The sequence below is a fragment of the Mesoplodon mirus genome (assembly GCF_964341445.2).
Source record: "Mesoplodon mirus genome assembly, chromosome: 7".
Classification (NCBI taxonomy): Eukaryota; Metazoa; Chordata; class Mammalia; order Artiodactyla; family Ziphiidae; genus Mesoplodon; species Mesoplodon mirus.
This window is the reverse complement of record NC_138983.1, coordinates 65,628,743-65,654,609: the sequence shown is the minus strand read 5'-3', so window position 1 is coordinate 65,654,609 and position 25,867 is coordinate 65,628,743. Positions and strand designations below refer to the sequence as shown.

The following is a 25,867-nucleotide window of genomic DNA, read 5'->3' as shown; positions in this document are numbered from 1 at the left end:
TCGCTACTCCTTGGGAGGGTTTCGGGGTGGGGGGGTGGGGGAAGGTTATTTGCATCTCAACAAAGCTCTGCAGTTAGGAATACACAGTCCCAGCCAGACACCAAGCCCCCAGCGCTGCTCTAAGCTTTTCAGACTGGGTCATCACTGCAGTGACTGGAGTCAGGATGAAAGTTGAAGCTAATCTTAGTTTTCTCACCCAGGAGAAATCATGGGCACGGGATGAGAGGGGGAGAGTGGGGTGTTTTCTTTATAAAATTAAAAAGGTGGGAGTAGAGGTAAATGAAAATATTTATAGCTTCTCAGTATCAGGAGGGAAAATCCCTTTTTCTCAATTTAGAAGAGACTATCCATAAATTAGCACATTCCGCAGAATCAAAAAGCTGAAGCTGTAGGTTGTATTCTGATCTCATTAAGAGCTCTGGATTCTGTAGCAAATGTTAAAATAATACTGACATGTAAATTAGATCTCAAAGAGAAATGGAAAGACCCAGTTAGCAGAGCTTTTTTTTTCCCCCCTTATAAATATCTTTAATCCTTCCACTCTTTTGGGTATTGACTGGGCGCCAAGTGGATTTGCATATTATTACAGAGCGAAAAGTGTGAATACAGCCAGCCAGCCATCCTGTTAAAAATCTGGGTTGAAAAACCACACGGATTTGCTGAACAACAAATTCACATTGGAGAGGTATCACCAACTGCCGCCTAAAAACATCCCCAGGATGCCGGGGTATGGAAACCAAGCCAAGCCCGGCTTCTGAAACACAATGATTCCACTGGGTAAACAAATTTGCATCTCTTTCAGCGGGACTTGGTTAAATTTAGAAGTGTCCCCCCAGTGAAGGGGTTGGGCACATGACCAGAGCTCACAGACCAGCAGACAGCCCAGGTCCAGCACCTTCAGTATGCTGGGAATTAGATTTGTCTGTTTCAGAAATTTAGAACCTCCCATTTAGAAGTTCAGCAACTGTGAGGCCATTACTTGATTTCAAACACTCCAGCCACCCTAAAAACAGGATTTATGATAACAAATGAACCTCTTATCTCTAACTTTGCCTTCGAGTTTCAATTTGCTTCCGCATTTTATTTTATTTTTTTAAGTACGGAGAAGCAGGAACTCCCCCATCCTCTTCACCTCTCCATCCTGCTCCTGCTTTCACTTGTTTTCACCAGAATTTTGTTCTGATGTGATTCTCTGACTTGCTGAGGGCCACAGTGGGGGGAATATCCACCGAACAGACAGTGCCCTGCCTCTGAGCACGGGCAGGAGGCCACCTGCCTCTGTGCTGACTCAGCAGTGGGCTCCCGGCTGGGGCACAGGAGCGTTCCTGGGGAAAGCTCTCCCCGTCATAAACACTCAGGAAAACAACTCATCACTGAGCAAAGGACTGGAATCTGCTGCTCAGGCTTAACGAGACCACAGTTGAGCTCGCCTTTTGATTTGATTATAGTTTTTAAAATTCATGCCATTTCAGTCAGCATAGGTCAACATTAAAATACACATACATTTTTTTTTCTGTTAACAACTCACCCATGAGGTTGGTTTGATGGTTTTCCCCCCTTCCATTTCTTTCTTTTTCTGTTTTTTGTTAAACACTAATTTCTCATCCGTTCCAGTTCTGAACTGGGTCAGAGATTTCGGCTGCTTTACATCAGAAGGAACGAGGAGCGCCAGAACGCTGACAGAGGGCAGAGGAAAATTCCTGACCCTGCTCTGCACAAAGGTATTGTAACTTCATTTCAGTCACAGCAGCTACTGACAAAAAGCCATAGCTTAAGGAGCAACAGTTCCCTGGACGCACATCATTCAGCCTTATATTCCAGCCAATACTCATGGTTGCTGGTGTTACTTTTTCATTGAAATGATGACTAATATGTAATTGTTCCAGGATTTTACAATGCGCAAAATCTCAAAATTTCATGACTTGCAAAGTATACCTGCACCTGCAGCTTTTGCAATGTTTGCAGATGCACAGTTTCGGAAAGAAATTTAAGTTTTACAATACAGTACAGGAACAGTTCATACACTGTCCTTAGCGGTGAAACTTTCCCATATGTGTATAGAAGGAACTCCAGAGACCACATAATAAAAGGTCACTGAAATGATGAACAGTGAAAACTGAGCCAATTTCAAACACCTACAACACTGACGTCCTTACAGGGAACTCCAATTGGGGGCTCCTAGGAGCCAAAGCACAGACAGCCACTGCAGCCAAAACGCCTCCTTGGGCCATTCGCTAACATGCACAATTTCCAGGTCGGTTGTTTTACCTGTTTTCTGGTCCTCGTCTTCCCTGTCCTGAGTTTGATGTATCTGGCTATCAATTCATTCCTACCTGAAAGAAAGAAGAATTTACAATAAAGTAGGTTACTTTGGGGCGGGGCGGGGGAGGGGGGAGCCTCTGAAAAGCTAACAATATAATTCAGAATCAGGAATTTTTGTTGCACCTGTAAGTTTATTAATGCTAGAAAAATAAAAAGGACAATTTTTTGCAAACAATATTTCCTAGGAGAAATTAGGACGAAGGGAATTTAATTATGAACTACAATCAGCAATTGAGGAGAGAAATGTGCCTTTTAAAAATGTGCCTTTGTGTTTGCATGCTTGTCCCTAAACGGATGGTCACTTGTATAAAAAACAAATACAAGGATTAGTGTGGGAGTATACAGACGTGGTTCTGTTCCAGTCTTATTTTTCATATTCCTTCTCACCCAGGTTTCTACTCAGAGTTAACTCCAGTTAGAGTCATAAGAGCCACGAGAGGATGAACTGCTCTGGCCACAGAAACACAATGAAAAGAAGCTACAGTATGAACACAGACACCCCCCTAAACGTAGTCACTGTGCCAGTAACAAACTATACAGAAAACTGTCAGTGCCAAAAAAAAAAAAAAAAAAAAAAAAAAAAAAAAAAAACCTCAACCTTTTCCAAGCTTTATTACCTCTGGGGGAAAGAAAACGCCTTAAAGTATAAACAAATACCCCCGGTCCCTACTCCAAGAGACTGAGAAATCTCAAAGAGATGACCTGAACTATAATGGGAAACTACACCCGCAAAGCCAAGTGGGGAAATGTATTACTAATACTACATGAAATATAAATGCACTCATACGGGACACGTGGGTCCAAACTGCCACTATAATCATCACGGTGTATCTAGTGGTCTAATTTGTGTTTGCTGTCTTACTCCCCACACATACTGCATAGCTGAAGACAGCAAGAGATTTTGTCTTGTTCCCCAAGGTCTCCCCAGCACGCAGCACACTGCTGGGCACACAGAAAGAAAAAAATGAGAAACTAATACTGCCTCTGGTGACAGAGAGTACCACAAGCCCCAGACCTCCCCAGCAGAGTAAAGAACTGGCGGCCCTGGTGAGAGTGTCTTTATGGGAATCTTGCCTGAGAATTCTAAAACCTCTCCCATCGCTGCCTAGAACATTCCTGTAATTATGGCTCTGTTCTCCACCTGCCCGTGTTAGGACCGTGCAGGATATGGTTGTCACTGGAAGGCAAGGGAATTGTGGAATCTTGGGACTGGGGAGTACTTCTGAGTCATCCTTTCCTACCCCTAAAAGTCTAAGTCCTTATGTAAGCCAGCACTTCTAGAATTAAGGAAGTAGCCCATGCTATCTTAAAATATACTGAAGAATTAAAAGACCCTCCTTATTTGAGGCTTCCTGTAACTTTCATCCCCAGATTCTTTTTGTTCCCCTTAATAAGAACAAGGCTAGTTCTTAATGCACATGACTGCCTTTCAGATATTACTGACAGCTTTCAGGTCCTCCTGCAGTTGTATCCAGGCTAAACCTTTCCTGTTCCTTTGTTATCTGTGATAAGCTTTGGAACACTCCCATATCCATCCTGTGACCATCCTTTGTCTAGTTTCCTTTCAGAGCCTGGAGCCCAGAACTGTAGTCACCTCCCTGGTCCTAAATACTCCACCTCTGTTAATGCAGCCTAACACTGCACTAGATCTGGGGGGATCACAATAAACTGTCAACTGATGTCAATTTGAACTCTTAGGTCTTTTTCATATGGCCTAATTCTCAGATATATCCCTACCCCTGTTCCCAGTCTTTTCATGTGTAGTTGGGATTTTCAGATCCAAATACAAAATGCTGTGTGTATTTCTACCGCATTTCATCTTATTCGATTAAGCCTATCATTCCAGTCTTTGAATCTCAGATCCTGATTCTGTGACTGAACTTATCCTTTAACCATAGGAAAAGGAACTCTAAATTCAGTTTTGAGGATTGCTTCTCAAAGCATTCTCTTTCAACTTTTGAGAACTACCAATATGCCCTGTAGTGTCATCAGGTCTACTTCTCCATCTCTCAGATGGTTGTACAGATTTTGCAATTTGTCTCAAAGGCTGGCTAACAGCAGAGCCCAGCTAGGAGTGCCTAATTACCAGAAGCCAGACCTAAATGACAATGTCTGCAGCAGAGCCAAGCATCCTCCAGCTCCGGACCTCACTGTGCACCCTGTTCAGAGCTGAGTGGCCAGGACGAAATAAATCCAGGGCTCTGAATTACATGCAATTTCATCTGAACCTTGTCCAGATGGGAAAAACGTCTCCTGTCCCCCCATTTGCTTATTTTCTAGGAAAACAGACAGAATAGCTTGATACAAGTGGCATACAACCTATATCACCAGTTTTTAATTTCTTACGGCATTTGGTTGAATGAATGAGATCAGTACCTAGGACAGCCACGTTTGACTGTGCACCCTGGGTTTATGCAGTGGCATAAACAATGTCAACTCATAATTTGATTAAAATGCTTCTAAAGACCACTACTTCTACAAGAAGGCCTCACTGAGCATCTACTATGTGCTGAGTGCTATGCTACATCATTTCATGGAAAGCTGGTCATGACTCTCATGTCCCTGGTTCTTTACATGAGCAAGATTACCTTTCTTTTAAAAGCCTGTGTTCTTTCTTTCATACCATGTTTCAAGCCATGAAGAGTAATTAACTTGAAGCTGCTATGTGTTTCTTCTTGCCTTGCCATAAGGAATATTGCTGATTCAAATTATAAATTTAAATTCCACTAACACTAAGCATCTACCATGAACTCAAAGCAGAGTGTTAATCACTTTATTTTTTGTGAATTTTTTTAATGACGATAAGGGTGGTTTTGTGCACAGAAAACATTAGTCAGGTTTACCTGGCTTTAGAAATGTTTATTTCATTTGTTTAGTTATTTTTAAAAAAAACCCTTAAATGCCCTAGTTCATCTTTTTTTTTCTTTTTTTTCTTTTTTTTTTTTTTTTTGCGGTATGCGGGCCTCTCACTGTTGTGGTCTCCCCCGTTGCGGAGCACAGGCTCCGGATGCGCAGGCTCCGCGGCCATGGCTCACGGGCCCAGCCGCTCCGCGGCATATGGGATCCTCCCAGACCAGGGCACGAACCCGTATCCCCTGCATCGGCAGGCGGACTCTCAACCACTGCGCCACCAGGGAGGCCCCCTAGTTCATCTTTTAAGTTTTCAGTTCAACTTACAGATCCTATAATTTTTATAATCACTTTCAAAGGGCCATTGGATTAATGTTTGATCCATTTTACAAACCTAGTTAAACTCCTTCAAACATTTAAACTATGTATTTATAATCTATAATTTAATTCTTTTAAATATTAGAATTGTTTGATTTAACTTACAAAACCTCCCCTTAAACAACTGTTAGAGACCTAATAAATTCTCTTAAGTGCCCCAATATTGCTTAGAAATCTAGTTAAGACTTCAACCCTCCCTAAAATCAAGTCTAAGTCTGTTACTTTATCGCATATTTTAAATTGGAAATACAGGCTAACCTGTTATGTGCGCCAAATTATTTTAAATATGCATACTGAAGTACTCACATGCACAAATCCTTTAAATAAAAAATATTAACACTATGGCTCTGATTATATTAAAAACTTCTACATTCATTTCTAAATCTTCCCAGAATTATAATATGCTTACCCTTTAAGGAAACAAGTATGTCATTCCAAATGATTTTGGAATATCTTTTTGGGTGCTTGGGGTTGTACTTATTTTGCTAGGTTCTGAATGAATTCTTGTTAGCAACCTTGATAGGATGTTCTGAGCCCTATTTATATGTCTATAGCATGGCCCTCCAAACGGGGTGGATTCATACAGTTCAAAGCCTTGGATTTGAATCATGGTACTAAGGTACAGAATTCTCCAATCAAGGACAGGGAACTCAGGGACACCAAACATCACCGATGTAACTGGCAGTGGGGCTCTGGTCCATACAACACAGTTCTGTTTCACAGCCATGAAGAATGCTGGTTATTAGAAATGTTAACCCTCATTTCTCTAACTCTCGCTTCCAAAAAAAATACACATGTACACATACAGTGGTGCTTGATCCAGTAAACCTTACATTACAAAAGTTACTTTCAACTAGGTTAACTTTAAAGTTAATCATGACATGCCTAAACTATTCCTACAGTTATGTGGGTACCATCTCTCCCTGTGCCTTACATGATGACTGTCTGGTGTCTCAGGGATATAAAGACAGCCTAGCCTGCTGCCCACAAGGAGTTCACTGTCCAAAACAAGGGCTAAGATAGAGGAAATCAGCTCTACGTGTCAGACAGCAACTGAAAGAGGTTCTAGTAACATATGTGGGTAATCAGCCACAAATAATTCCAGAAATCTAGAAAGCCTTCCCCAAAGTACTGGAACATAAGCTAGCCTTTAAAGATAGATTACATTTTCTCCAACATTATAAAAAAATTTCCAACATACACAGTGAACACTATATACACTATATACCCACCACCCAGATCCTACCTTCACTTTTTCTTTATTTGCTTTATCACATGTCACTCCATCTATCCATTCTTCTACCCGTCCACCGAGCCATCTTATTTTGTTGTTGTTGCATTTCAAAATAAGTGGCAGGCATGATAACAACCCTGCATCCTTCAGTGTGCATATCATTAACTAGAGTGATAAGACTGATTTTGATAGGCAGAATGGAGGGGGTACGCTGAAGACCCTTTTAGACAGAGGAATCAGCATTTTAAAATATATATACAGAGGAAACTGGGGCTCCTAAAAACCAGGCATGCTGACCCCTTGACCACTGCACACTTTCTCCTTCTGAGCCCAGGAATCTCCAGGTTCTACATTCACAGCATCCGTGAATCATCTCCTTCATTCTCCTCTATAAATACCTGTAATAGCTTATAGAGCTGAGTGGCAATGTCACACTTCACCACTAAGTGTCATTCTACTACAGCTACTCTGCAGCACAGAATGTCCTTTAGAAATGCACACCCTACCACTTCTCTAAATCTGAGATGCAGCAGCTGCAGTTACCTTTGCTTTTCCCACAGGCAAGAGGCAGCAGCAAAGGCAAACAGCCTGACCCGTCGCTTTTACACTGTGATCCTCACTAAGCGCTGCGATCCAGTGTTTAGTTTCTTTGTCCTTTCTCCTAAGTGACATAACACAGTTGAAAGTGAGCCCATCATTGGCTTTTCCAGCCTCCCAGATTGCGGTGAAATTTCCGCTAAAGGGGCAATAGAGAGAGAGAGATTCCAACAGAAAGGGAGTTTGCGCAGTGCTTGCCTTACCCAGAGAGAAAGAAGACTGGTTAACGTTGTTGTGGGCTTGTGTGTAATGGGATGTGGCCTCAAGGTCATGTTTGAGGCACAGCAAATGCAGGGTCTGTGGCTAGAAATTGTAGCCCAGAGACACTCGGCTTTAACAGTGTAAGAGCCACTTTGTAATTGAATGGAGTCAGGGAGCCACAAAGGAAGAAGTAACAAATGGAACCTCCTCTTCCCTGGCTGCAGCCAGTCTGAAGGCTAACACATACTCTGGCCTGGGGAAGGGGCTCTAAGGAAACCTCTGTTGGCCCTCTCTTTGCTGGGACAGACGTGGGAAGATTCCCCCACAGGTTTTTCCCATGTTAAAAGAATGAGAATCGGATAGAAAACTCAAGTTTCTTCTGACAGCTATACCAAAGCTGTATGAAACAGGCACTGATGCTATGGTTGTAGCCATATGGTCTTCCACTCACCCCCCACAAGCCTTAACTTGGCCCAAGGGCACTAGTAGGCTGTTCCTTGTTAACACCCTGAGCTGTCTGAGCTCTGTACCTGAACACACAACTGCTTTCATGGCCTGCATCTCCTTGCCCATTGCTGCATGTCTGGATTCTGCCTACCTCTCAAATGCCTTGTCCTTCATGAGCTTTCCAGCTGGAAGAGGCCAGGTCCCCTCTCCCTAAACCATCCACAGCCCTTGACCTTGGCCTCTTTACTGCTGGCTCGCATCTTTTCTGCCTTACATTCGATCGTTTCAGCACACGTCATGGCTCCAAACAGATCATAAAGTCTTTAAGAACAAGAACCAATGAGGGAATTCCCCAGTGGTCCAGTGGTTAGGACTCTGGGTTTTCACTGCCAAGGGCCCGGGGTTCAGTCCCTGGTCGGGGAACTAAGATCCCACAAGCCACGCGGTGAGGCCAAAAAAAAAAAAAAAAAAAAAAGAAAGAGCCAATAACATTCATCTTTTCTCTGCCTTCCCTTCCCAATCAGCTCAATGTTTATGGAATGAATTGTCATCAGGAGCAGAAAAGAGGCTCCTATGTCCCTACAATCCAGTTTGACACTGAATCATCGGCATAAACTGGAAAAAGATGACCCAGTGAGAAGAAGCAAAGAAAGATGTCTTCTACGAAGTGACAACACCACAAGGCATGATTCTGTCCTCCAACACCAGCAGCAATGCCCAATGAGAGAGCGATTTACGAAGGACTTTCTTGGGTAAGATTCTACAAGATGGTGTCAAAATACTTTCTAGCTCTGGACCTCTCTGTATGACCTGAGGTTCATGTAAAAGAAAAAGTATCTTAGAATATGAAAGCCAACAACCAAAAAGCACAGGTGTAGGGTACACTGCAGGAACCAAGTGGCAGCTGCTAGGGAGAGGTCTACAGAACGGGGATGTTGAATGAACCTGTCCTGCTGAAGACCTGGGGCGTCTGTATCTATGGATACTGCCAGAGGAGGCAGTAGAGACCATTCACTGACCCGTGAGGAGTTAATAATTAGCCATTTCTCACACACTGCTGCATCACCCCAGCAACCCTGTGAAAGAAAGGAGGTCTCCCAAAGCTGGCCAGTCACCCACCGTACCTACAGGGCACAAGCAACATGCTAGGATTCTGGGGGTAAAGAGATGCCATCTCTGCCTTCAGGGAGCTTACATCTGTGAAGGACTCTCACCTGTGAGAACGGACTCAAGTCACCCTACCCCTCTCCACGCCTCTCAATCATGGCACGCATCAGAGCTGCCAAGTTCCATTTATCTGAATGACTGCATGATGAACACCTGCCTCCCCCACTAAAGGCAGGAATTTCCAGAGGAGCAGAGACCTTGTGTTTTCGCTCACCGCTGTGCCCCCGGTGCCAAGAATACAGCAGGTCCTCAGAAAGTATACACTGATGGAGCGAATAACTGAATGAGAGGGAATGGAGAACCAGAGTGGGGGAGGGGTACAAGGCTTAGACTGGGGGTAAAGGAAGGCGCACGAAAAAGAGCATTTGAAATGGTCACAGAGTGTTGCTGCCAATGAGGAAGTTGGGACACCAGTGTCTCAGTTAATCCCCAATATAAATCATTGACCAAAAATCAGCACCAACCAACATGGAAAATCACCAGAATGGGCCAGGCAGCCCATTCTGGGTTGCCAGGGGCTGGACTGCATGTTCCCCATCTAAAGTCTTACAAAATGAACTGGTGGCCTTCAGGAGGTGAACACTGGCAAGTCTCTAAAATAAATATCCTCTGTCTACACTCACCCAGAGGCTTACAAGGAACAGCTTTAGAAGGAAGAATACACAGACGAAGGCTGTGTTACCCTGGTTGGTCAGAACTTATTCCTTGAATCCCTTCAAAACGCCTGGCAATAACTCAAGTCCCACCTTCTCCGAGTTCCCATCAGTCAATGGCAGCTGATAACATTATCAAGTGATGGCTCCATAAAACACCATGCTCTCCTTCATCTTAGCTAACAAACTACACATTTGCATAAGACTACAAAGGTCAAAGAGAGACGAGCAAGTAAAAATGTCTAATGTTATGGATTGAATACAAACAATCCCTCCATGTTGAAGAGAATTCTTTTTGTTGTATTTATTTCCACAAGGAAAATAAATATAAATGAAGAAAATTTTTCTAATGGATCATTCTTTATGAAGCAATAAAGAGATGCTACACAATCACCTTTTTAAAAAAAAATTTATTTACTTTATTTATTTTATTTTTGGCTGCGTTGGGTCTTTGTTGCTGCGCGCGGGCTTTCTCTAGTTGTGGTGAGCGGGGGCTACTCTTGTTGCGGTGCGCAGGCTTCTCACTGCGGTGGCTTCTCTTGTTGCAGATCACAGGCTCTAGGTGCACAGGCTTCAGTAGTTGTGGCGCACGGGCTTAGTTGCTCCGCAGGCATGTGGGATCTTCCCAGACCAGGGCTCGAACCCGTGTCCCCTGCATTGGCAGGCAGATTCTTAACCACTGCACCACCGGGGAAGCCCTACAATCACCTTTTTAATCCTCTACCTAGCCTTAATTACGTTATGCCTCTAGTCTTCTTTCTAATCCATACTATATACAGCTACTTGAAACACACCTTTGGTACAGCCACTCTACTGCTTCAAGACCTTCTGCCTATAGTCTAAAGGTCAAACTCCTTTAGTATAGTATTCAGTATGGTCCCACCGTCTGGCCCTAACTTTTTTTTCATGACACACCACCATCACCTTAATCCATTTTACTGCCATCAAAATGCACACCTAGCTTTCAGTTCCCTGAACCATCCTGCCATTCTAAGGTTTTGCTCACAAGTACAATACCCCTTAAGACCACCAGTCAAAAGCCTTCCAGGTCCAGCTCAGATACTCTTTCCTTCACAAAACCTCCATGAAAGGCCTGACATATGCACTAGGCTTGGAGTGTGTGAAGAGGAGTGAGCCAGGGAGCCAGGCACCTGGAGCTCACCTCACAGACCAGTGGCTGGGAAAGACCACAATACTATAAAGCAAACTGAAACCAAAGACACTGTGAGTTAAAAACAAACTGCCTGGGACTTCCCTGGTGGTGCAGTGATTAAGAATTCGCCTGCCAATGCAGGGGACACAGGTTCGATCCCTGGTCTGGGAAGATCCCACATGCAGCGGAGCAACTAAGCCCGCGAGCCACAACTACTGAGCCCACGTGCCAGAACTGCTGAAGTCTGCGCGCCTAGAGCCCGTGCTCCACAACAAAGAGAAGCCACCACCATGAGAAGCCCATGCACTGCAACGAAGAGTAGCCCCCGCTCACTGCAGCTAGAGAAAGCCCGCGTGCAGCAACAAAGACCCAACGCAGCCAAAAGTAAATAAATTTATATATTAAAAAAAACCCTGCCTTGTATACAAGTGGGGTGAAGGGAGATGGCTTGACTCTGACTGGGAAGTAGCACAGATTCCCCATGCTGCCCTGGGCCCAAAGTACTTTACTTCTGCATGGGTCAGGGCACTGCCCACATTCTGGCTCTAGTAAGAGTTCCTTGTGTAAAAGACCATAAGCTCCTGAAAGGTAGGTTCTATATCTTCAGCATTTTTGTGTCCCACACACTCAAGGTGTGTACAGGATGTTAATGGACTCTAACCTTGTCGCACCCAGTGGCAACCTAAGTAGACCCCCTACCCAGAGGCTCTCAGGAGAGTGTTCAGTCCTGACAGTTCCTGCCATTCATCTTGTGGGCATTCCCCTTCTCTTTCAGGCCCACATCTGATTACGTTGCTTTCCTACATCAACAGGTCCCCATCCATTATAAGAAAGACACACACTCCTTAGCTTGTTACCTAAGGCTAACAGCCCGTTCCTGTACTGCTACAGTAGCTTCATAGAGTTCCCCCAGCCATCGCTGTGCTTTTCCATACCTCTATGCCTTTGTGTTCTTCTTCTTCTCCTTTGCCAGCAAAACTCTATTTATCCCTGTAAGCATCAACTGAAGCATTTCCTCCTTGACATCTGGGAGCTTTCCAAACTGAGTTAGTCGTTTCTCCTTCGTATGCTCGGGTACTGAGCAGATAGCCCGGCTGCTGCTACACTGCCATTACTTACCTACAGGACTATCCAGTCCCCTCTTAGAATAGTGACTGCTCTATGGACAGAACCCATCTGGTTCTGACTCCAGATCTGGTGCCTATTAAGTAGGTGCTCAATAAATGTTTTCAATTAAAGGAAAAAAAAAGAATGAACGAGCTCTCCTCTTCCATATGAAGAAAATCAGAAAAAAAATAATGATCTAAAAAAGAGTACCTAAATTGGATACAGCATTGTCAATACCATCTGAAATCTGAAGGTCCTTTTACAGTTACAACTATTCTAGTGAGAGGCGGCACAATTCTCCAGACTCTCGTCCTGTGCTCTTAGCTTGGCTCAAGTGTGACCAACACATGCTCTTTTTTTTTTTTTTTTTTTTTTTTGCGGTATGCGGGCCTCTCACTGTCGTGGCCTCCCCCGCCGCGGAGCACAGGCTCCGGACGCGCAGGCCCAGCGGCCACGGCTCACGGGCCCAGCCGCTCCGCGGCACATGGGATCCTCCCAGACCGGGGCACGAACCCGCATCCCCTGCATCGGCAGGCGGACCCTCAACCACTGCGCCACCAGGGAGGCCCCCAACACATGCTCTTTTCCTCCTCACCCTTCTCTCCCCCTGATGACCTCCACATGCCACAGTAATATGGACCTGGTCCAAAAAAAAGGTAATCCAACATTAACCCAGGAGAGTCATGTTAATGAAAAACTTTAGTAAGAACATTCTGTTTATTTATTAATTATTTGGCCTTAGAGAAGTGTGAAATCCACACGTTTGAAGTGCTAAAAGCTGCTGGTCTTTAATGGAGAATCTTTAATAGTGGCATTGCTGCAAACTTTTTTTTTTTTTTTTTTTTTGGACTCAGATGTATCATTGCCTAGATCTGCTCTGGGAAATTTGAACATGTACTTATTAGCTGTGTGAACATGGGAAACTTGCTTCACTTCTCTGGACCTCTTTTTCATTACTTGAACTGACATACGTGGTTTCTGTCCAGGATACCATACCACATGGCATCTAGTATAAACCTACAATGCTTCTACTTTTAATGCTGTAGAAATGGAACATCTTTTCCATGCTACACTGAAAATGTCCTCAAAATCTTTGCATTCATTACCCTAAATCATCCAAATGATATGGCCATAAAACCTGTTTCTAAGTAAAAGGAGCCCTTTATTGTGACATCTGAATATTAAGAGGGCATCATGCAAACTATGTAGTTGCTACAATAATCTTTTAATTTAGAATAGATTCTTATTTGAATAAAATAGCAAGAATTAAGTTTTTGCTAAGGGCTAAATGAGGCCAAAATTATAATTTGTGGCAGATTGTAAAATTACCTCTATGAATAGACTGCAGGCATTGCATTAAATGTCCCAACCATGCCATCAATGGTCATCATGCAGAAGTAAGAAAGGCCCTGTCTCAACCTAAAATGCAAGAAGTCCAACGTTCTAGAAGTGGAAGAGGAGGCCACTTTGGTTTTGTATATTCTCATGGTAGTGGTGGAAATTTTGGAGCAGGACCAGGAAGGAACTTTAGAGAGGATCTGATGGATATGGAAGTGGTCCTGGATTCAGGGGTAGCTATCATGGCTATGGAGGAGGACCTAGAGGTGGCAATTTTCTAGGTAGCCCTGGTTATGGAGGCTATTAGCCAGAATCATGGTGGAATAAGACATAATGTTACTCCTTTAAAAAAATTTTGTGGGTGTGTAGAGTTAAGAAGCTGTTGCACATTTATGATTTAATAAAAAATATTCTAAAGGAAAAAAGAAAATAAACAGCATGTCTCCCGCTGGATTTCCAGAATTTAGTTCTCAGTGTAAAAACCCAACTATCATTAGAAGAATTAAGCATCAACTTCTGAAGTTATATAGCAGTAGCTATCCAAAGGTGAGTTATGCAAGCATTAAAATCCAAATGACACTCACACAGGATTACTTGCTGCTTAGAAAACATAGTATTTGATAAAAAGAATTCTAAATGTCTAGGCACCTAGTAATTCTTTTAAAAATAATATGGAAACCATAACATAAAGAACAACATTTTAAAAAATGCACTCAAACCCAAGAGACTGAAACTTGGGGGGTTAAGCTAAATGAAATAATATTGGATGACAGGTAGGGACGAAGTGAGATAACAGAAAGCTAGACAATACCTACTGTGTCAGCACTATTCAAAGCACTGTGCTTATTTATACATGCATACATTTAACCTTCATTCCCACCTTATTCCCATTTTATAAATGCTGAACCTGAGGTTCAAAGAAGAAACTTGCCCAAGTTCCCAAACTAGTTAAGTGGTGGAATTGGGGTTTGAACCCAGCTTTGTCTTCCAAGCTCATTATGCTTAACAGACCAGCTGCTCTGAAAACAGCCTCTATAATAAGTTAACTTCTCACAAGATCATTATTAAGTGCTTAACCAAAACAAAATCTTAAATGGGGCCCAACCCAACCACGAAGTGGATGGAACTGTAATATAGCATTTTAAAAGTCCATTCACCACCTATAATACAAGATAAAACCTCACCTCTTCATGCCTTCAAGGCCATCATAATCTGGCCACAATGCAGTCCCCCTCCCCTGTTCAGTAATATCTGTTAAGTATCTTCTGTGTAAAAGGCATTGCACTAGGCACTGGAGGAGATACACACTGGAATAATAACATGCTCTCTGCCCCCAAGGAGTTTAGATTTTAGAAGGAGAATTGAGGCAAGAAGCCACACATCTGTAATAAAAGGCAGAATATTTAGGAGGAGAGGAAACATACTGAAGAACAGTTTGAGATATGTTTCCAGATATGTTTCCTCCTGTGGTTGCCACGCTCTCTGTCATTTACCCAACTGCGCTGGACACATTCGACTGCTCTCAAAATCAGGAGTAGCCAAAGGCAACAATGTCATCAACGAGAAAGCAGTGGCCTATGAAACGGGCTTTCATTTTAGCTGGTGATCAAGCAAAACAAAGAGATTAGCTCCTTTGGTTGAGTTTTAGATTCAGGAGAGTTAACCCATTTTTATTCCCCTTATAAATTTCTAATTACTCAGGTAATATGCAATACATTCTCTGTAAAAAACATAACTGTTACACATAAAACCCACTTTTTGCCCTTTCTCCTGCCTCGCTCTACAGAGCTATTGTGTCCGTTGGGTGCTATTTCCTTTGTGTAGATGACCTGCCCTCGCCCCTCGGTCCTGCCCAAATCTGCTGAACACTTACTTCTGAGTTGTCAAGACCCAGTTCCAAAGGCACTCCCCCAGCTCCCTGACAGTTTGTTCTGCCTCTTCAGCTCAGCAACCTCCATGCAAACTAGCATAGTGCTTGCCATGCACTCTTCCTGTGCAAGTTTTTGCTCCTTTTTTTTTCACAAATTAGGAGCTTCTTCTTTTTTTCCTTTTTTTTTTTTTTTTTTTTGCCGTACGCAGGCCTCTCACCGCTGTGGCCTCTCCTGTTGCGGAGCACAGGCTCCGGACGCGCAGGCTCAGCGGCCATGGCTCACGGGCCCAGCCACTCCGCGGCATGTGGGATCTTCCCGGACCAGGGCATGAACCCGTGTCCCCTGCATCGGCAGGCGGACTCTCAACCACTGCGCCACCAGGGAAGCCCAGGAGCTTCTTTAAAGCAGGGCCCACGTCCTGTTCCCACAGTATCCCCCGGCCTCTAACTCCTGGCATTGCACTCAGAGCTTGCTAGTTAATGATAGCACTGCTGCTGATTTTAGCCACTTCTTGGAAGAAAAAAATATTTGAAGAGGTGACATCATGGCACACAGGAGGTGGTGACAGTGTTTTCTTTGAAGAGGCAGGAAGACAGGGAGGGAAAAGGAACAGGAAGGACAGAAAAAGCACTGTGCCGGCAGGACTGGGATATAAAGAAGAAGACAACAAGAGTTCGAGGAACTCACAGCCCAGCTGAACGCTTGTGAGCTGCTGAGATACCCATGCACCCCAAGACACCTCTTCTCCTCACAAGCTCCAAGAAACGGACAAGGCACACGTGATCATAACTGAGATACAGGGGGCAAAAAAGGACACTGAGTGACTGTTCCATTCCCTAGTGGACAGGACCCGGAAAACTGAGAGCCCTTCTCTCTTCAATATTAGCTTGCTAAAGCCACTCTATTTTTAATTCTCATCTGCAAGTTCATTCACCACACACAAGTTTGATTTTGTAAGAAAAGGCAGAGCCCAAACTACTTCTCTTGACTCCAGCCCTGAAGGCTGCTTTGCAAAGATATCTCAGAGTGAAATTATCCAGCAAACCCTTGGTGGATAGAAGGTTCCACAAGTCAACAACCGCTTAAGCAGTTTAAACCAACAAGCAAGATGCCCTCTCTTTAAATGCTATGAGTGAATCTATTTTAAGCCTTTAAAAATCCTTTGGGCAGGTGTTTAAGCTGTGTACAGACTGAGCCTGGGGAGGCTCTGGACGAGGGGGAGGGCGGGCTCCACTCTTCATGCAGGCAACATTTTGTTCAGACAATCTTCCTGCAGCAGGTCATGTGACAAAGGCCAAATAAACAGCATCTGGGGATTTTCAATTACAGACCTTCGCCCAGCATGCCTGCACTGTAATCTCTACCAGATGAGGCTCAGGCCTCCCTATTTTCAATAATTCACACACTGTGTACACATAACATGACAATAAGGGCATTCATGGTGCAGCCTGATTCGCAGATCAAAGCTAGCAAAGGGCCAGCTGTAAGCATGCTCTGCTGCTGGATGATTCGTGCTTTTCACAGGCTTGGAAAGACGCTCTGCAGGACCTGGCAAGCCGGCCTCTTCCCTGTGTGGTATGCTGAGCAAACTCTGAGCATGAACCAGGCACAGCCTCCTGGGATGGCCAGAGAGGCGACTCATTCCATGTGCATCTGCAAGTACTGGGCAGCTTCAAACTCCAGCCTACTCAACAAGCTGCCTCTCGGGAAAAGCTTGCCTTGGGCCCGTGCAAGAGCCATGCAAAACCTCGCCCACTCCCAGGAGCAGGTGGTTCTTGAAAACGAGCCTGCTCTAAAAAGACGGTAAGGTTCTCGTACTTAATAAACCCCCAGCCAGGTGCTCCGAGTTTACAAACCCAGGGGTGTGGAGTCTCCATTCAGCCATCATATACACAAGCGACTCAGATGCAAACTACACGGAGGTATGTATTTAACGCATGTTACAGAGCTTTGAGTCTGGGAAATAAAAGAGGACACTCTGTTGTTAGTACCAAAATCCCCACACGTTAACTCAATTAACTTGTGTGTGTGTGTGTGTAGACTAACGCATTTAGCCACTGTGGGCATGTGCACGCACGCGCGCCTGAGCACTTGAAAAGCATTCGGAATGCTCAAGTCCACAACATTCCACGTGCCTACTGCCCTGCAGGGAGAGTTGCAACTGGAGGAAATAAGGACACCGCTTCCTCATACAAAGATTTCATACCCGTCAATCAGGGTAGGACCCCGGAGAAAGCCGTAATGGTGACTTCCTCAGCAGCAAACACATGCTGCTCACAGCTGTGAGCTGAGCGTCCTTACCCCCTTTTCTCTCTCATTCAGGATGGTTTCCTCTTAATCACAATAATCCCAAAAGTGCTAAAACATATCAATCGTTGGGTAAGCCCTGCCTACAAAGGGCCAGCCGGCTGGCTTTTATGGCCTTGTTCAACAGCAGCTGATACTTCATTCAGTGACAAATCCAATTTAGCAGTTACAAGAGGTTTAGCATCCCTGAAAAAATATTGGGGTTGATCTGGCACTCTGAAGTCAGCAAATGCTCCACTGCCATATTGTTGCAGAGATTATTCTGCTGTCATGTCTGGGTGTCTACAACGAACTGTCTCGCACCTTCTCTACCCTTGCCCCCCACGAGCTGACGGTGATGGTGGTGGCAACAATTTAGTCCCCGGATAAAAATATAGGCAACAATCATACTTGGAAACTGGCTAAATAATGTGATTTTACCACTGCCCTCCTCCCAAACACACGCACACACGCACACACACGAGTAACAGGCTCCACTTTTCAAAAGGAGGATTTCTATAATACATTGAAGGAAAAGCTATGGGGAGAAATTAATTTCACTCCAACCTTTGGATTCTGGGTCAGCTTTGAAGAGTAAAAGGAGACAAACAACATGTAAAGATTTTACCCTTGGACTGAAATTTGTATTATTAAAAAACTCTTGCAGGACTAATGTGAAGACCTGGGAATTAAATTCTTTACATTCATTTTTAACATCAAAATGTTAAAACAAAGAAAGGCACTGAGCCATGGTGGAGGGAAGCAAATAAACTGACAAAGAAAACTTAACTTTTGAATTTTTAATACACGCAATATATACATATATATGCATATATATATACTTTATAGATCATTATATAAATTCAAGTTAAAAGAATCTCCAAAGAAAATAACTCAGATAATTTAGCTACAAAAGGGATACACACCAACAAAATGCCATTTTTAAGCAACAGCACAAGGTAATTTACAAAGTAGAATAAAAGGGAAATGATCTAATAGGAACATGGGCTGATTATTCCTTTAATATTAGACTTCATAGTCAACAGTTGGTTTTTTATCCCAGCTCCAGTTTTAACGATACCAAAAAAAGTGACCACAGAGACATCTGGTTTAAAAAAAAAAAAAGTTTTCAGTGCCATAAATGAGATGTGCAATTGTGACTGGCAAGGTATCAACAATGGAATATTCCATAGAGTTTTTATTTCATGTGGTTTTAAAACTTTATTCTTTTCTCTGGATTTTTTAAAGCATACACTGGAAATTAAAACAAAAAGCAAACATCCAAAGCCTGCAGACTAGAGAAGACATTTAGCTTCTGTGAATAACAATACATTAGATTAATGTTTTGTCAATGTCACTTATCACAACAAAAGCAACGGGATTTTATAATTTACTCTAAGTCTGGTTTGATTAAAATTCAAAAAACCACGGCAAAGCTATATTGAATTTCGTTTGCCGCATTGTAATTACTTACTTTGTAGCTGACTATAAACAGTGTTTTATTACAGCCACAAAAATGCGTTTAAAAACTAACAGTAATTCAGAGACCCTAGAAAGACCAAGGGAACAAGTCCCATCACTTCTACTCTGAACAGCAAGTTAGTTTCTACGTTAATGTGACATCAGAAAATGGGGACCCATGATCTTTCTCCATCCTAGGGGACCTGTGGGTCTGCCTAAGTTGCCTTCCCTTAGAGCAGGGCTCGGACCCCCTGAGAGCACAGATTTGGCAGATCCAGATCTATGCACCTCCTTCCTAAGACCAAGAAAGACTCTCACTTGGCTCCAACTCAACAATGAGATAATAGAGGCTGCCAGGCATGATGGATGACTTAAAGGCTTAAAACTACTATTTGCATCCTCCAGATAAACAATTAGATGGAAAAAAAAATTTTTTTCTGGAGGCAGCTTCCAATACTGTTAATATACCTGGCAGGGGAGAGTTAGTTTAGTGAAATGAAGACTTACTTTAAAAACATTTGTCTGAGCCATTTTCTGAAAGTGTCTTTCTGGAGTGGAAAGAAGCAAACCATCCATTTTGGATAAAAAACCAAGTTTAGAAGTTCAAACATTAGAGACGTATAACTCCCTTAAAGCTAGTATCAAGGTTTTCATTGCATTTGATTACTTAATTTTTCCATTCCCTTATTTTAAATCCATAATTCTTAAAGGCGGAATACTAAAAAAATCACTTATTGGACAAGGCAGGCAGGCATAAACATGATTTAAGCATGAAAGAGAGGAAACAGCCTTCACCCGCACTTGCCAGAGAAAAATTGGTGGTTCTGAAACAGCATACCGGCAATTTTCCGGAGCTCATGAGGACCCAGGGGGCAATGCCTGAGAAATGACAGAGACATATTTGAAAAGTCAACCTGCATTTCTCTAGAATGAAGTTACAGGACAGGGCAGGAGTACCTCTGGAAGTTCACCAGGCCTCCATTCATAAATGAGGCAGCAGGGCAGTTTCCATGGCAACAGAGACTCCAACTCTCCAGCGAGCTTAGTGCATAAACGCCAAAGGTTTCTCCTCAAATCTCAACTTCCCGTTTCCAGGTGCTGACAAAACCAAACATACTTTTAAGCCTGGAAAAACAGTGCAGGGGTTTTGAAAAGGGATTCTCATAACACTGGCTTGGTCAAAGTGGTGTGGCAGCTTCACAGACAGAACTCTGCAGCTCCATCTTGCTATAACAGAGGCCTGGAGCATGATTTTAAAGGGAGTTAAGAGCCCCCTGAGAATGTTCCATGAGTTAAATATATTTGCTGTACTATTATAATGTGTTACGACAAGTTATATATCATTATAATAGGCTCCCATGATTAACATTAGTCTGACTGTTTTTTCCTTGCTCTGTAGAAATCATTTGAGGGTAGGATCAGCTTGCTCACCAGTATGGGCACCTGAGGAAAACTGACTGCATTTCTTTAACATACGTAACCTTGAAGCTTATACTTCATGATGTCATGATACATTTTCAAAGGAGACCTTTCCAGAACCTTCCATATGAACAGGGAAGTGTGGTGCAGACTTCAGAACTCTGCCATCAACTAGTCACTGACTTTAGGGGACACTTATTAACCTTTTTACGCCTCAGTTTCCCCAAAGGTCTAATACTTTATAATGCTGTAATATCACAATAATGATGAGATCTCACTGCTTTTACTTTCCTTCCAAACACAAGCAGTCAGAGAACACCAGAAAGCACTGGTGTCCTTTGATCCTCCACCTTCCATTTCCCTCTGAACACTGAAAGAGCTAAGTCTCCAAGGTCCAAACCAAAGGAAGATGGCATAATTCCCAGTAAATCCAAGAAGCTACAAGAAGGGCTACTATGCGAGCAGTGGCAGAGGAAGCGGAGGTATGGAGGGATTCTTGGAAAAGCACAAGAGAATTCTAAACCAACCCTCCAAGAACAAGGCAAAACCAGCATTCACCACAGAGTTCTCCTTGGAGAAAAATGATCAAGGAGAATGAGTCCAGTCTGTGCGCTGACGTAGGGAACACACTTCTTAACCAGCATCTGTCCCCGCCACCTCACCACCTCAAGGGCTGTGCTAAGAGTACAGAGACACTCTCTAAAGCCAACGGCTTCTGACTACCACCATACCTTATGGACATGACTTGGGTACAGACAGCTGAGAGTATCAAAGGAGGACAGCTTTTCTGCCCCCACAGAGCTTACAATCTACCCTGTGGCATACAAGAGATGCAGGTAGAAAGAAAAGGCAGATTCACAGGGGTTTTACGTTTTAATTCTGTTCCCTTCCCCCCCAACCCCTTTCACACAGGAATAATCTAGTTTTAAGTCCCTCTCTGCATCCATATAATAATGTAACTGCCCACACGAGTACTGCCTTTAGCATGTTATCATGATAAAAGGCTTTAGCAGACGGTAACAAATTCCTGACAGCTCCGACCGATCACTTGAAAAGAGAAAAGGTATTCCATTTCAATTTTCAGACAGGTCTGGCCTGGGGACAAACCAGTTGAAGGACAAAGAGAGTAAATTTCCAGTATGACTCCCCTTGTAAAAAACATAAAGTTACTATCCAGGGGGAACAATCAAATGTCTACCGGAACTCTGAAAGCCATTGCATATCTAATTCCACTCCAGTCATGAAATCACATACAGGGAGCCATCATGTATGTATAAATTCCCTTAATATGAAGCCTGTGTCTCATTTTTCTACCTCTGAGGAAAATGAGGTTTCTGGTGTGAATGGGGCCCTTCTCTCCCTGAAAGGAGACATGCAGAGAGCTGGTGTACCTATTAACATAGTCAGCATCCCCAAGTTACATGAAGAGCACAAGGAGAGACACAACGACATCACTGAACCCTAGACCCAGGCATCAAGGGCCAACAGATGCTCTTTCATGTCATGATTATGAATATAAGTAAAAGTGGAGAGAGAAAGACCCTTACTCAGAAACAAACATCCCCATTATATGAATTTTGACTGACCTTTCTGTACAATTTAATTACAGACCTTTCAGCGTGAATGAGCAACTGGGAGTATTTATTTAGCTTGGTTTATGAAGTGAGTAGCTAGAGGAACAGCAGAAGATGAGCTAAGTTTGCTATAGTGAGACAGCCGTGCCAAGAGTCTAGACTGCATCCTGCAGACAATGCAAAGGGCCATCAGATGTGCTCAAGGAAGAGAATGCTTAAGCATCCTACCTGGGCTTTGAAAAGCTAAATCTAGCTATGGAATGAAGATAAGAAATCTAGCTATGGGATGCAAACTAGACTGATGGGGCTAATTGGAGGCAGGGAGATAGGCAACAAGAATAGAGCAACAGTTCAGGTGAGAGAGGTGATGAAGGCCTGAATTTGGGGAGTAAACCTGAAGAGAGCAGGAGAGGAGATGGAATCAAATGAAAAACTGCCAGGTCTTCTTGACATATTTGGTGTGGATGGGAAGAAAGGATTTCCATGGCAGCTGATATATATATATTTTTTTGCGGTATGCAGGCCTCTCACGGCCACGGCCTCTCCCGTTGCGGAGCACAGGCTCAGGACGCGCAGGCTCAGCGGCCATGGCTCACGGGCCCAGCCGCTCCACAGCATGTGGGCTCCTCCCGGACCAGGGCACGAACCCGTGTCCCCTGCATCGGCAGGTGGACTCTCAACCACTGCGCCACCAGGGAAGCCCCGGCAGCTGATATTCTTAGCTCCAAGATGGTAGTAACAACTTAGAAACAAAGAATATGGGAAAATCAGAAGGCTGGAGCAAGGGAACCAATAGGTCTCATTTGGGGTATTTTCATTTGAGAACACAAAAGGATGTCCACGTGGAGCCGTCCAGCAAGTAGGTGGATGTGCAGGGCTGGAGATTAAGAGATTCAGGCTGAGCAGGAGACACGGGTCCAGTAGTCTAGAGCCTGCTGCTGGTGACCAAACCCTGAGAGCAATGAATGACATCCAGGCAAGGAGTGTAAAAGAAACAGGGCACTGCAGAGAACTGACAGTAGAACAGAAGAAAAGGAATCAGCAGAAGAGGCAGAGAAATCGAAAAGAGACAGGTACTTGGTCCAGTGATATCATGGAAGGCAAGGATAGATGAAGCTGAAAAAAGAAGAGTGCTAAAAAAAGTCAATGATAGGACCTCCCTGGTGGCACAGTGGTTAAGAATCCACCTGCCAATGCAGGGGGACACGGGTTCGATCCCTGGTCCGGGAAGATTGCACATGCCGTGGAGCAACTAAGCCCGTGCATCACAACTACTGAGCCCGAGTTCTAGAGCCTGCGAGCCACAACTACTGAGCCAGCGTGCCACAACTACTGAAGCCCGCGCGCCTAGAGCCCATGCTCCGCAACAAGAGAAGCCACTGCAATGAGAAGCTTGCGCACCGCAACAAAGAGTAGCCCCCACTCACCGCAACTAGAGAAAGCCCACGCACAGCAACAAAGACCCAACATGGCCAATCAATCAATCAATCAATGTTCCTTAAAAAAAAAAGTCAATCATATAAAATGCTAGGGAAAGGTCAAGTGGGATGAGAACTATGAGGATATGTTATACGGCACATTAAATGACATCTCTTCAATGGTATATAATAAACATCCGGCCTTCCCTGGTGGCGCAGTGGTTGAGAGTCTACCTGCCGATTCAGGGGACGCGGGTTTGTGGCCCGGTCCGGGAGGATCCCACATGCCACAGAGCGGCTGGGCCCGTGAGCCATGGCCACTGAGCCTGCGCGTCCGGAGCCCGTGCTCCGCAACGGGAGAGGCCACAGCAGTGAGAGCCCCGCGTACCGCAAAAAAAAAAAATCCTCACATGCAAAAGTAGTTATGGTTAGAGGTGAGGCCCGCCCATCAGTCTGGTCTAGTTCAGCTTGTTTCTCAAGTGGGGTTCTAAGGATCAAGGGGCCCTTCGAGATTTTACATGACTCATATGGTCTCATATGCGTAGACTTTGGTCACTGACCTAGGAAATGGGGGAATGAATAGAAACATATCCAAAAGCAGCTACTGAATGGTGTGTGGTCTGGGAGAGAGTGTGGACAAAGCAGGGCCTGTATCATGCAGACCTTTGGTAGACAGTAAGGGAGGTGAGGCACTTTCCCAGACCGATGCAAAGACTGGGGGTACAGGGCGATTACACTCCCTGGTCAATGGCAAGCAGAGCTAAGCTATGGATACAAGAGACCACCAGTGAAGATATTCTGTGAGAAAATCAGTTATATGTATTTTACAATAAAAGCATATATATTTTATTAGTATTTATAAATTGTGTGCTACACATGCTTTAGATTAGTAAAAAGTTTAATCAACACATATTGATTTTGTGTGCGCATGTGCGAGTGTGTGTGTGTGTGTGTGTGTGTGTGTGTGTGTGTGTGTGGTTAGTTGATTGAAAGTATTTACCAGTACACCACTGGCTATCGCCTCTTTATTCCAGTCACTGCTTCTAAAACTTTCACCAAAGGGGCAGCAGGTTCCTAAATCAGCAAGAGATGGCACATTTAAGGATCCAAAGATCACTCCCTTGCCAATGAGTTTCTCAAGGGTGCTCCAACCGACTCACACAAGTTAGAAACCCCACAATCATGGCTGGCTTCCCCTTCTGGTTCCCCATCCTCATGCAATCCTTATGCAATCATTCAGTTACATAAATATCCATCTCTCAGACCTGCCTATACCTCCAACCTTCCCTGCCTCTTCTTTTGGACCTTTTGAGGTAGCCTAACTGCTTTCCTTATCATCCATCTCTCCCTGCCCCACTCTCACCTTCCTTAAGGCTGTAACCAGAGTGATCTTACTTAAAATAACAAGTCTTATCACATTACCTTCAATGTCATCTTCCTATCCCTGGGCTTCCTATCTTGCAGACCCCTACACCAAGAATGCCAACCCTTGTTGCTACCTGCAAACTTCTATTCATTTTTCAATAAAGGCTTCCATGACCTACAATTAATGATTCCCTGATCAGGCTCCTTACACCCACCCTGCACTCAAAACCACATTCTATCATCACTGTTTCCACAAACACATTCTCTACTAGTCTAGGTACTAGAAACTAGGAACTAGATAGCAGGAGCTTTTTTCTGTAACTCCTCTAATTCCCAGCCTCCAGGATACCACCTAGCACACAGGAGATGATCAATAAATGTTGACAGAATGAATGGACCAGAAATGTACACAGAGTATGGACTGTACTTCTTTTTGAAGCCTACAATATTAAAAAAAATTTTTTTAATAAATAAGTTGGACGGAAAATACTATTTTGAAAAAAATATTATTTGGGAGTTGTCCTACGTCTATGAAAAGCAGTGCTCAGAGGTCTTTCATGAGTTGCGTGTGTAGTGACATGTTTTTCAGGAGAAATTTGTAAGCCTGTTTTCAGAGTTTGAGCCACATGGATTTTCTATTGAGAAACGCTTTCATGCCATGTATGTGGTTTCTCATCTACCCAAGCCTCATAATGACAAAATACTATCACAAAAACCAACCAGAAAACAATGAAAATATTTGTAACCATAATGCCTGGACTTAAAGGAACTCTCTCAGCTACTTTAATATTAAACAGAGTCCGAAATGTTTGGCTTTAGAAGACACTGTAGGGATAACTTCAACAATTTCAACTTTCTTTGCAGATGAGAAAATTAAAGCAAAGAGAAGCCAAAGACAATGCCCAAGGCCACACCACTCATGAGTTTACAGCTGAGCAGAACTGAGGCCTCCTGACTCTGAGACAGTGCTCATTTCAGAACCACTCTATGCTAAACCTTAGTTTTGTACCGATTTTCTACTTAAAT

At 43.7% G+C, this 25,867-nt stretch overlaps 1 protein-coding gene across 9 annotated transcripts in view; it reads right to left on the bottom strand.

Annotated features, from left to right (window-relative positions):
* Positions 1-25,867, bottom strand: part of TEAD1 (TEA domain transcription factor 1) — a 268,659-nt gene that overhangs the window by 75,432 nt on the left and 167,360 nt on the right. For all 9 annotated transcript variants that reach the window (XM_082627122.1, XM_082627123.1, XM_082627125.1 and 6 more), the window contains one exon: positions 2,269-2,333. In XM_082627122.1, the coding sequence (XP_082483248.1) occupies positions 2,269-2,333 (65 nt within the window). The remainder of the gene's footprint in view (positions 1-2,268; positions 2,334-25,867) is intronic.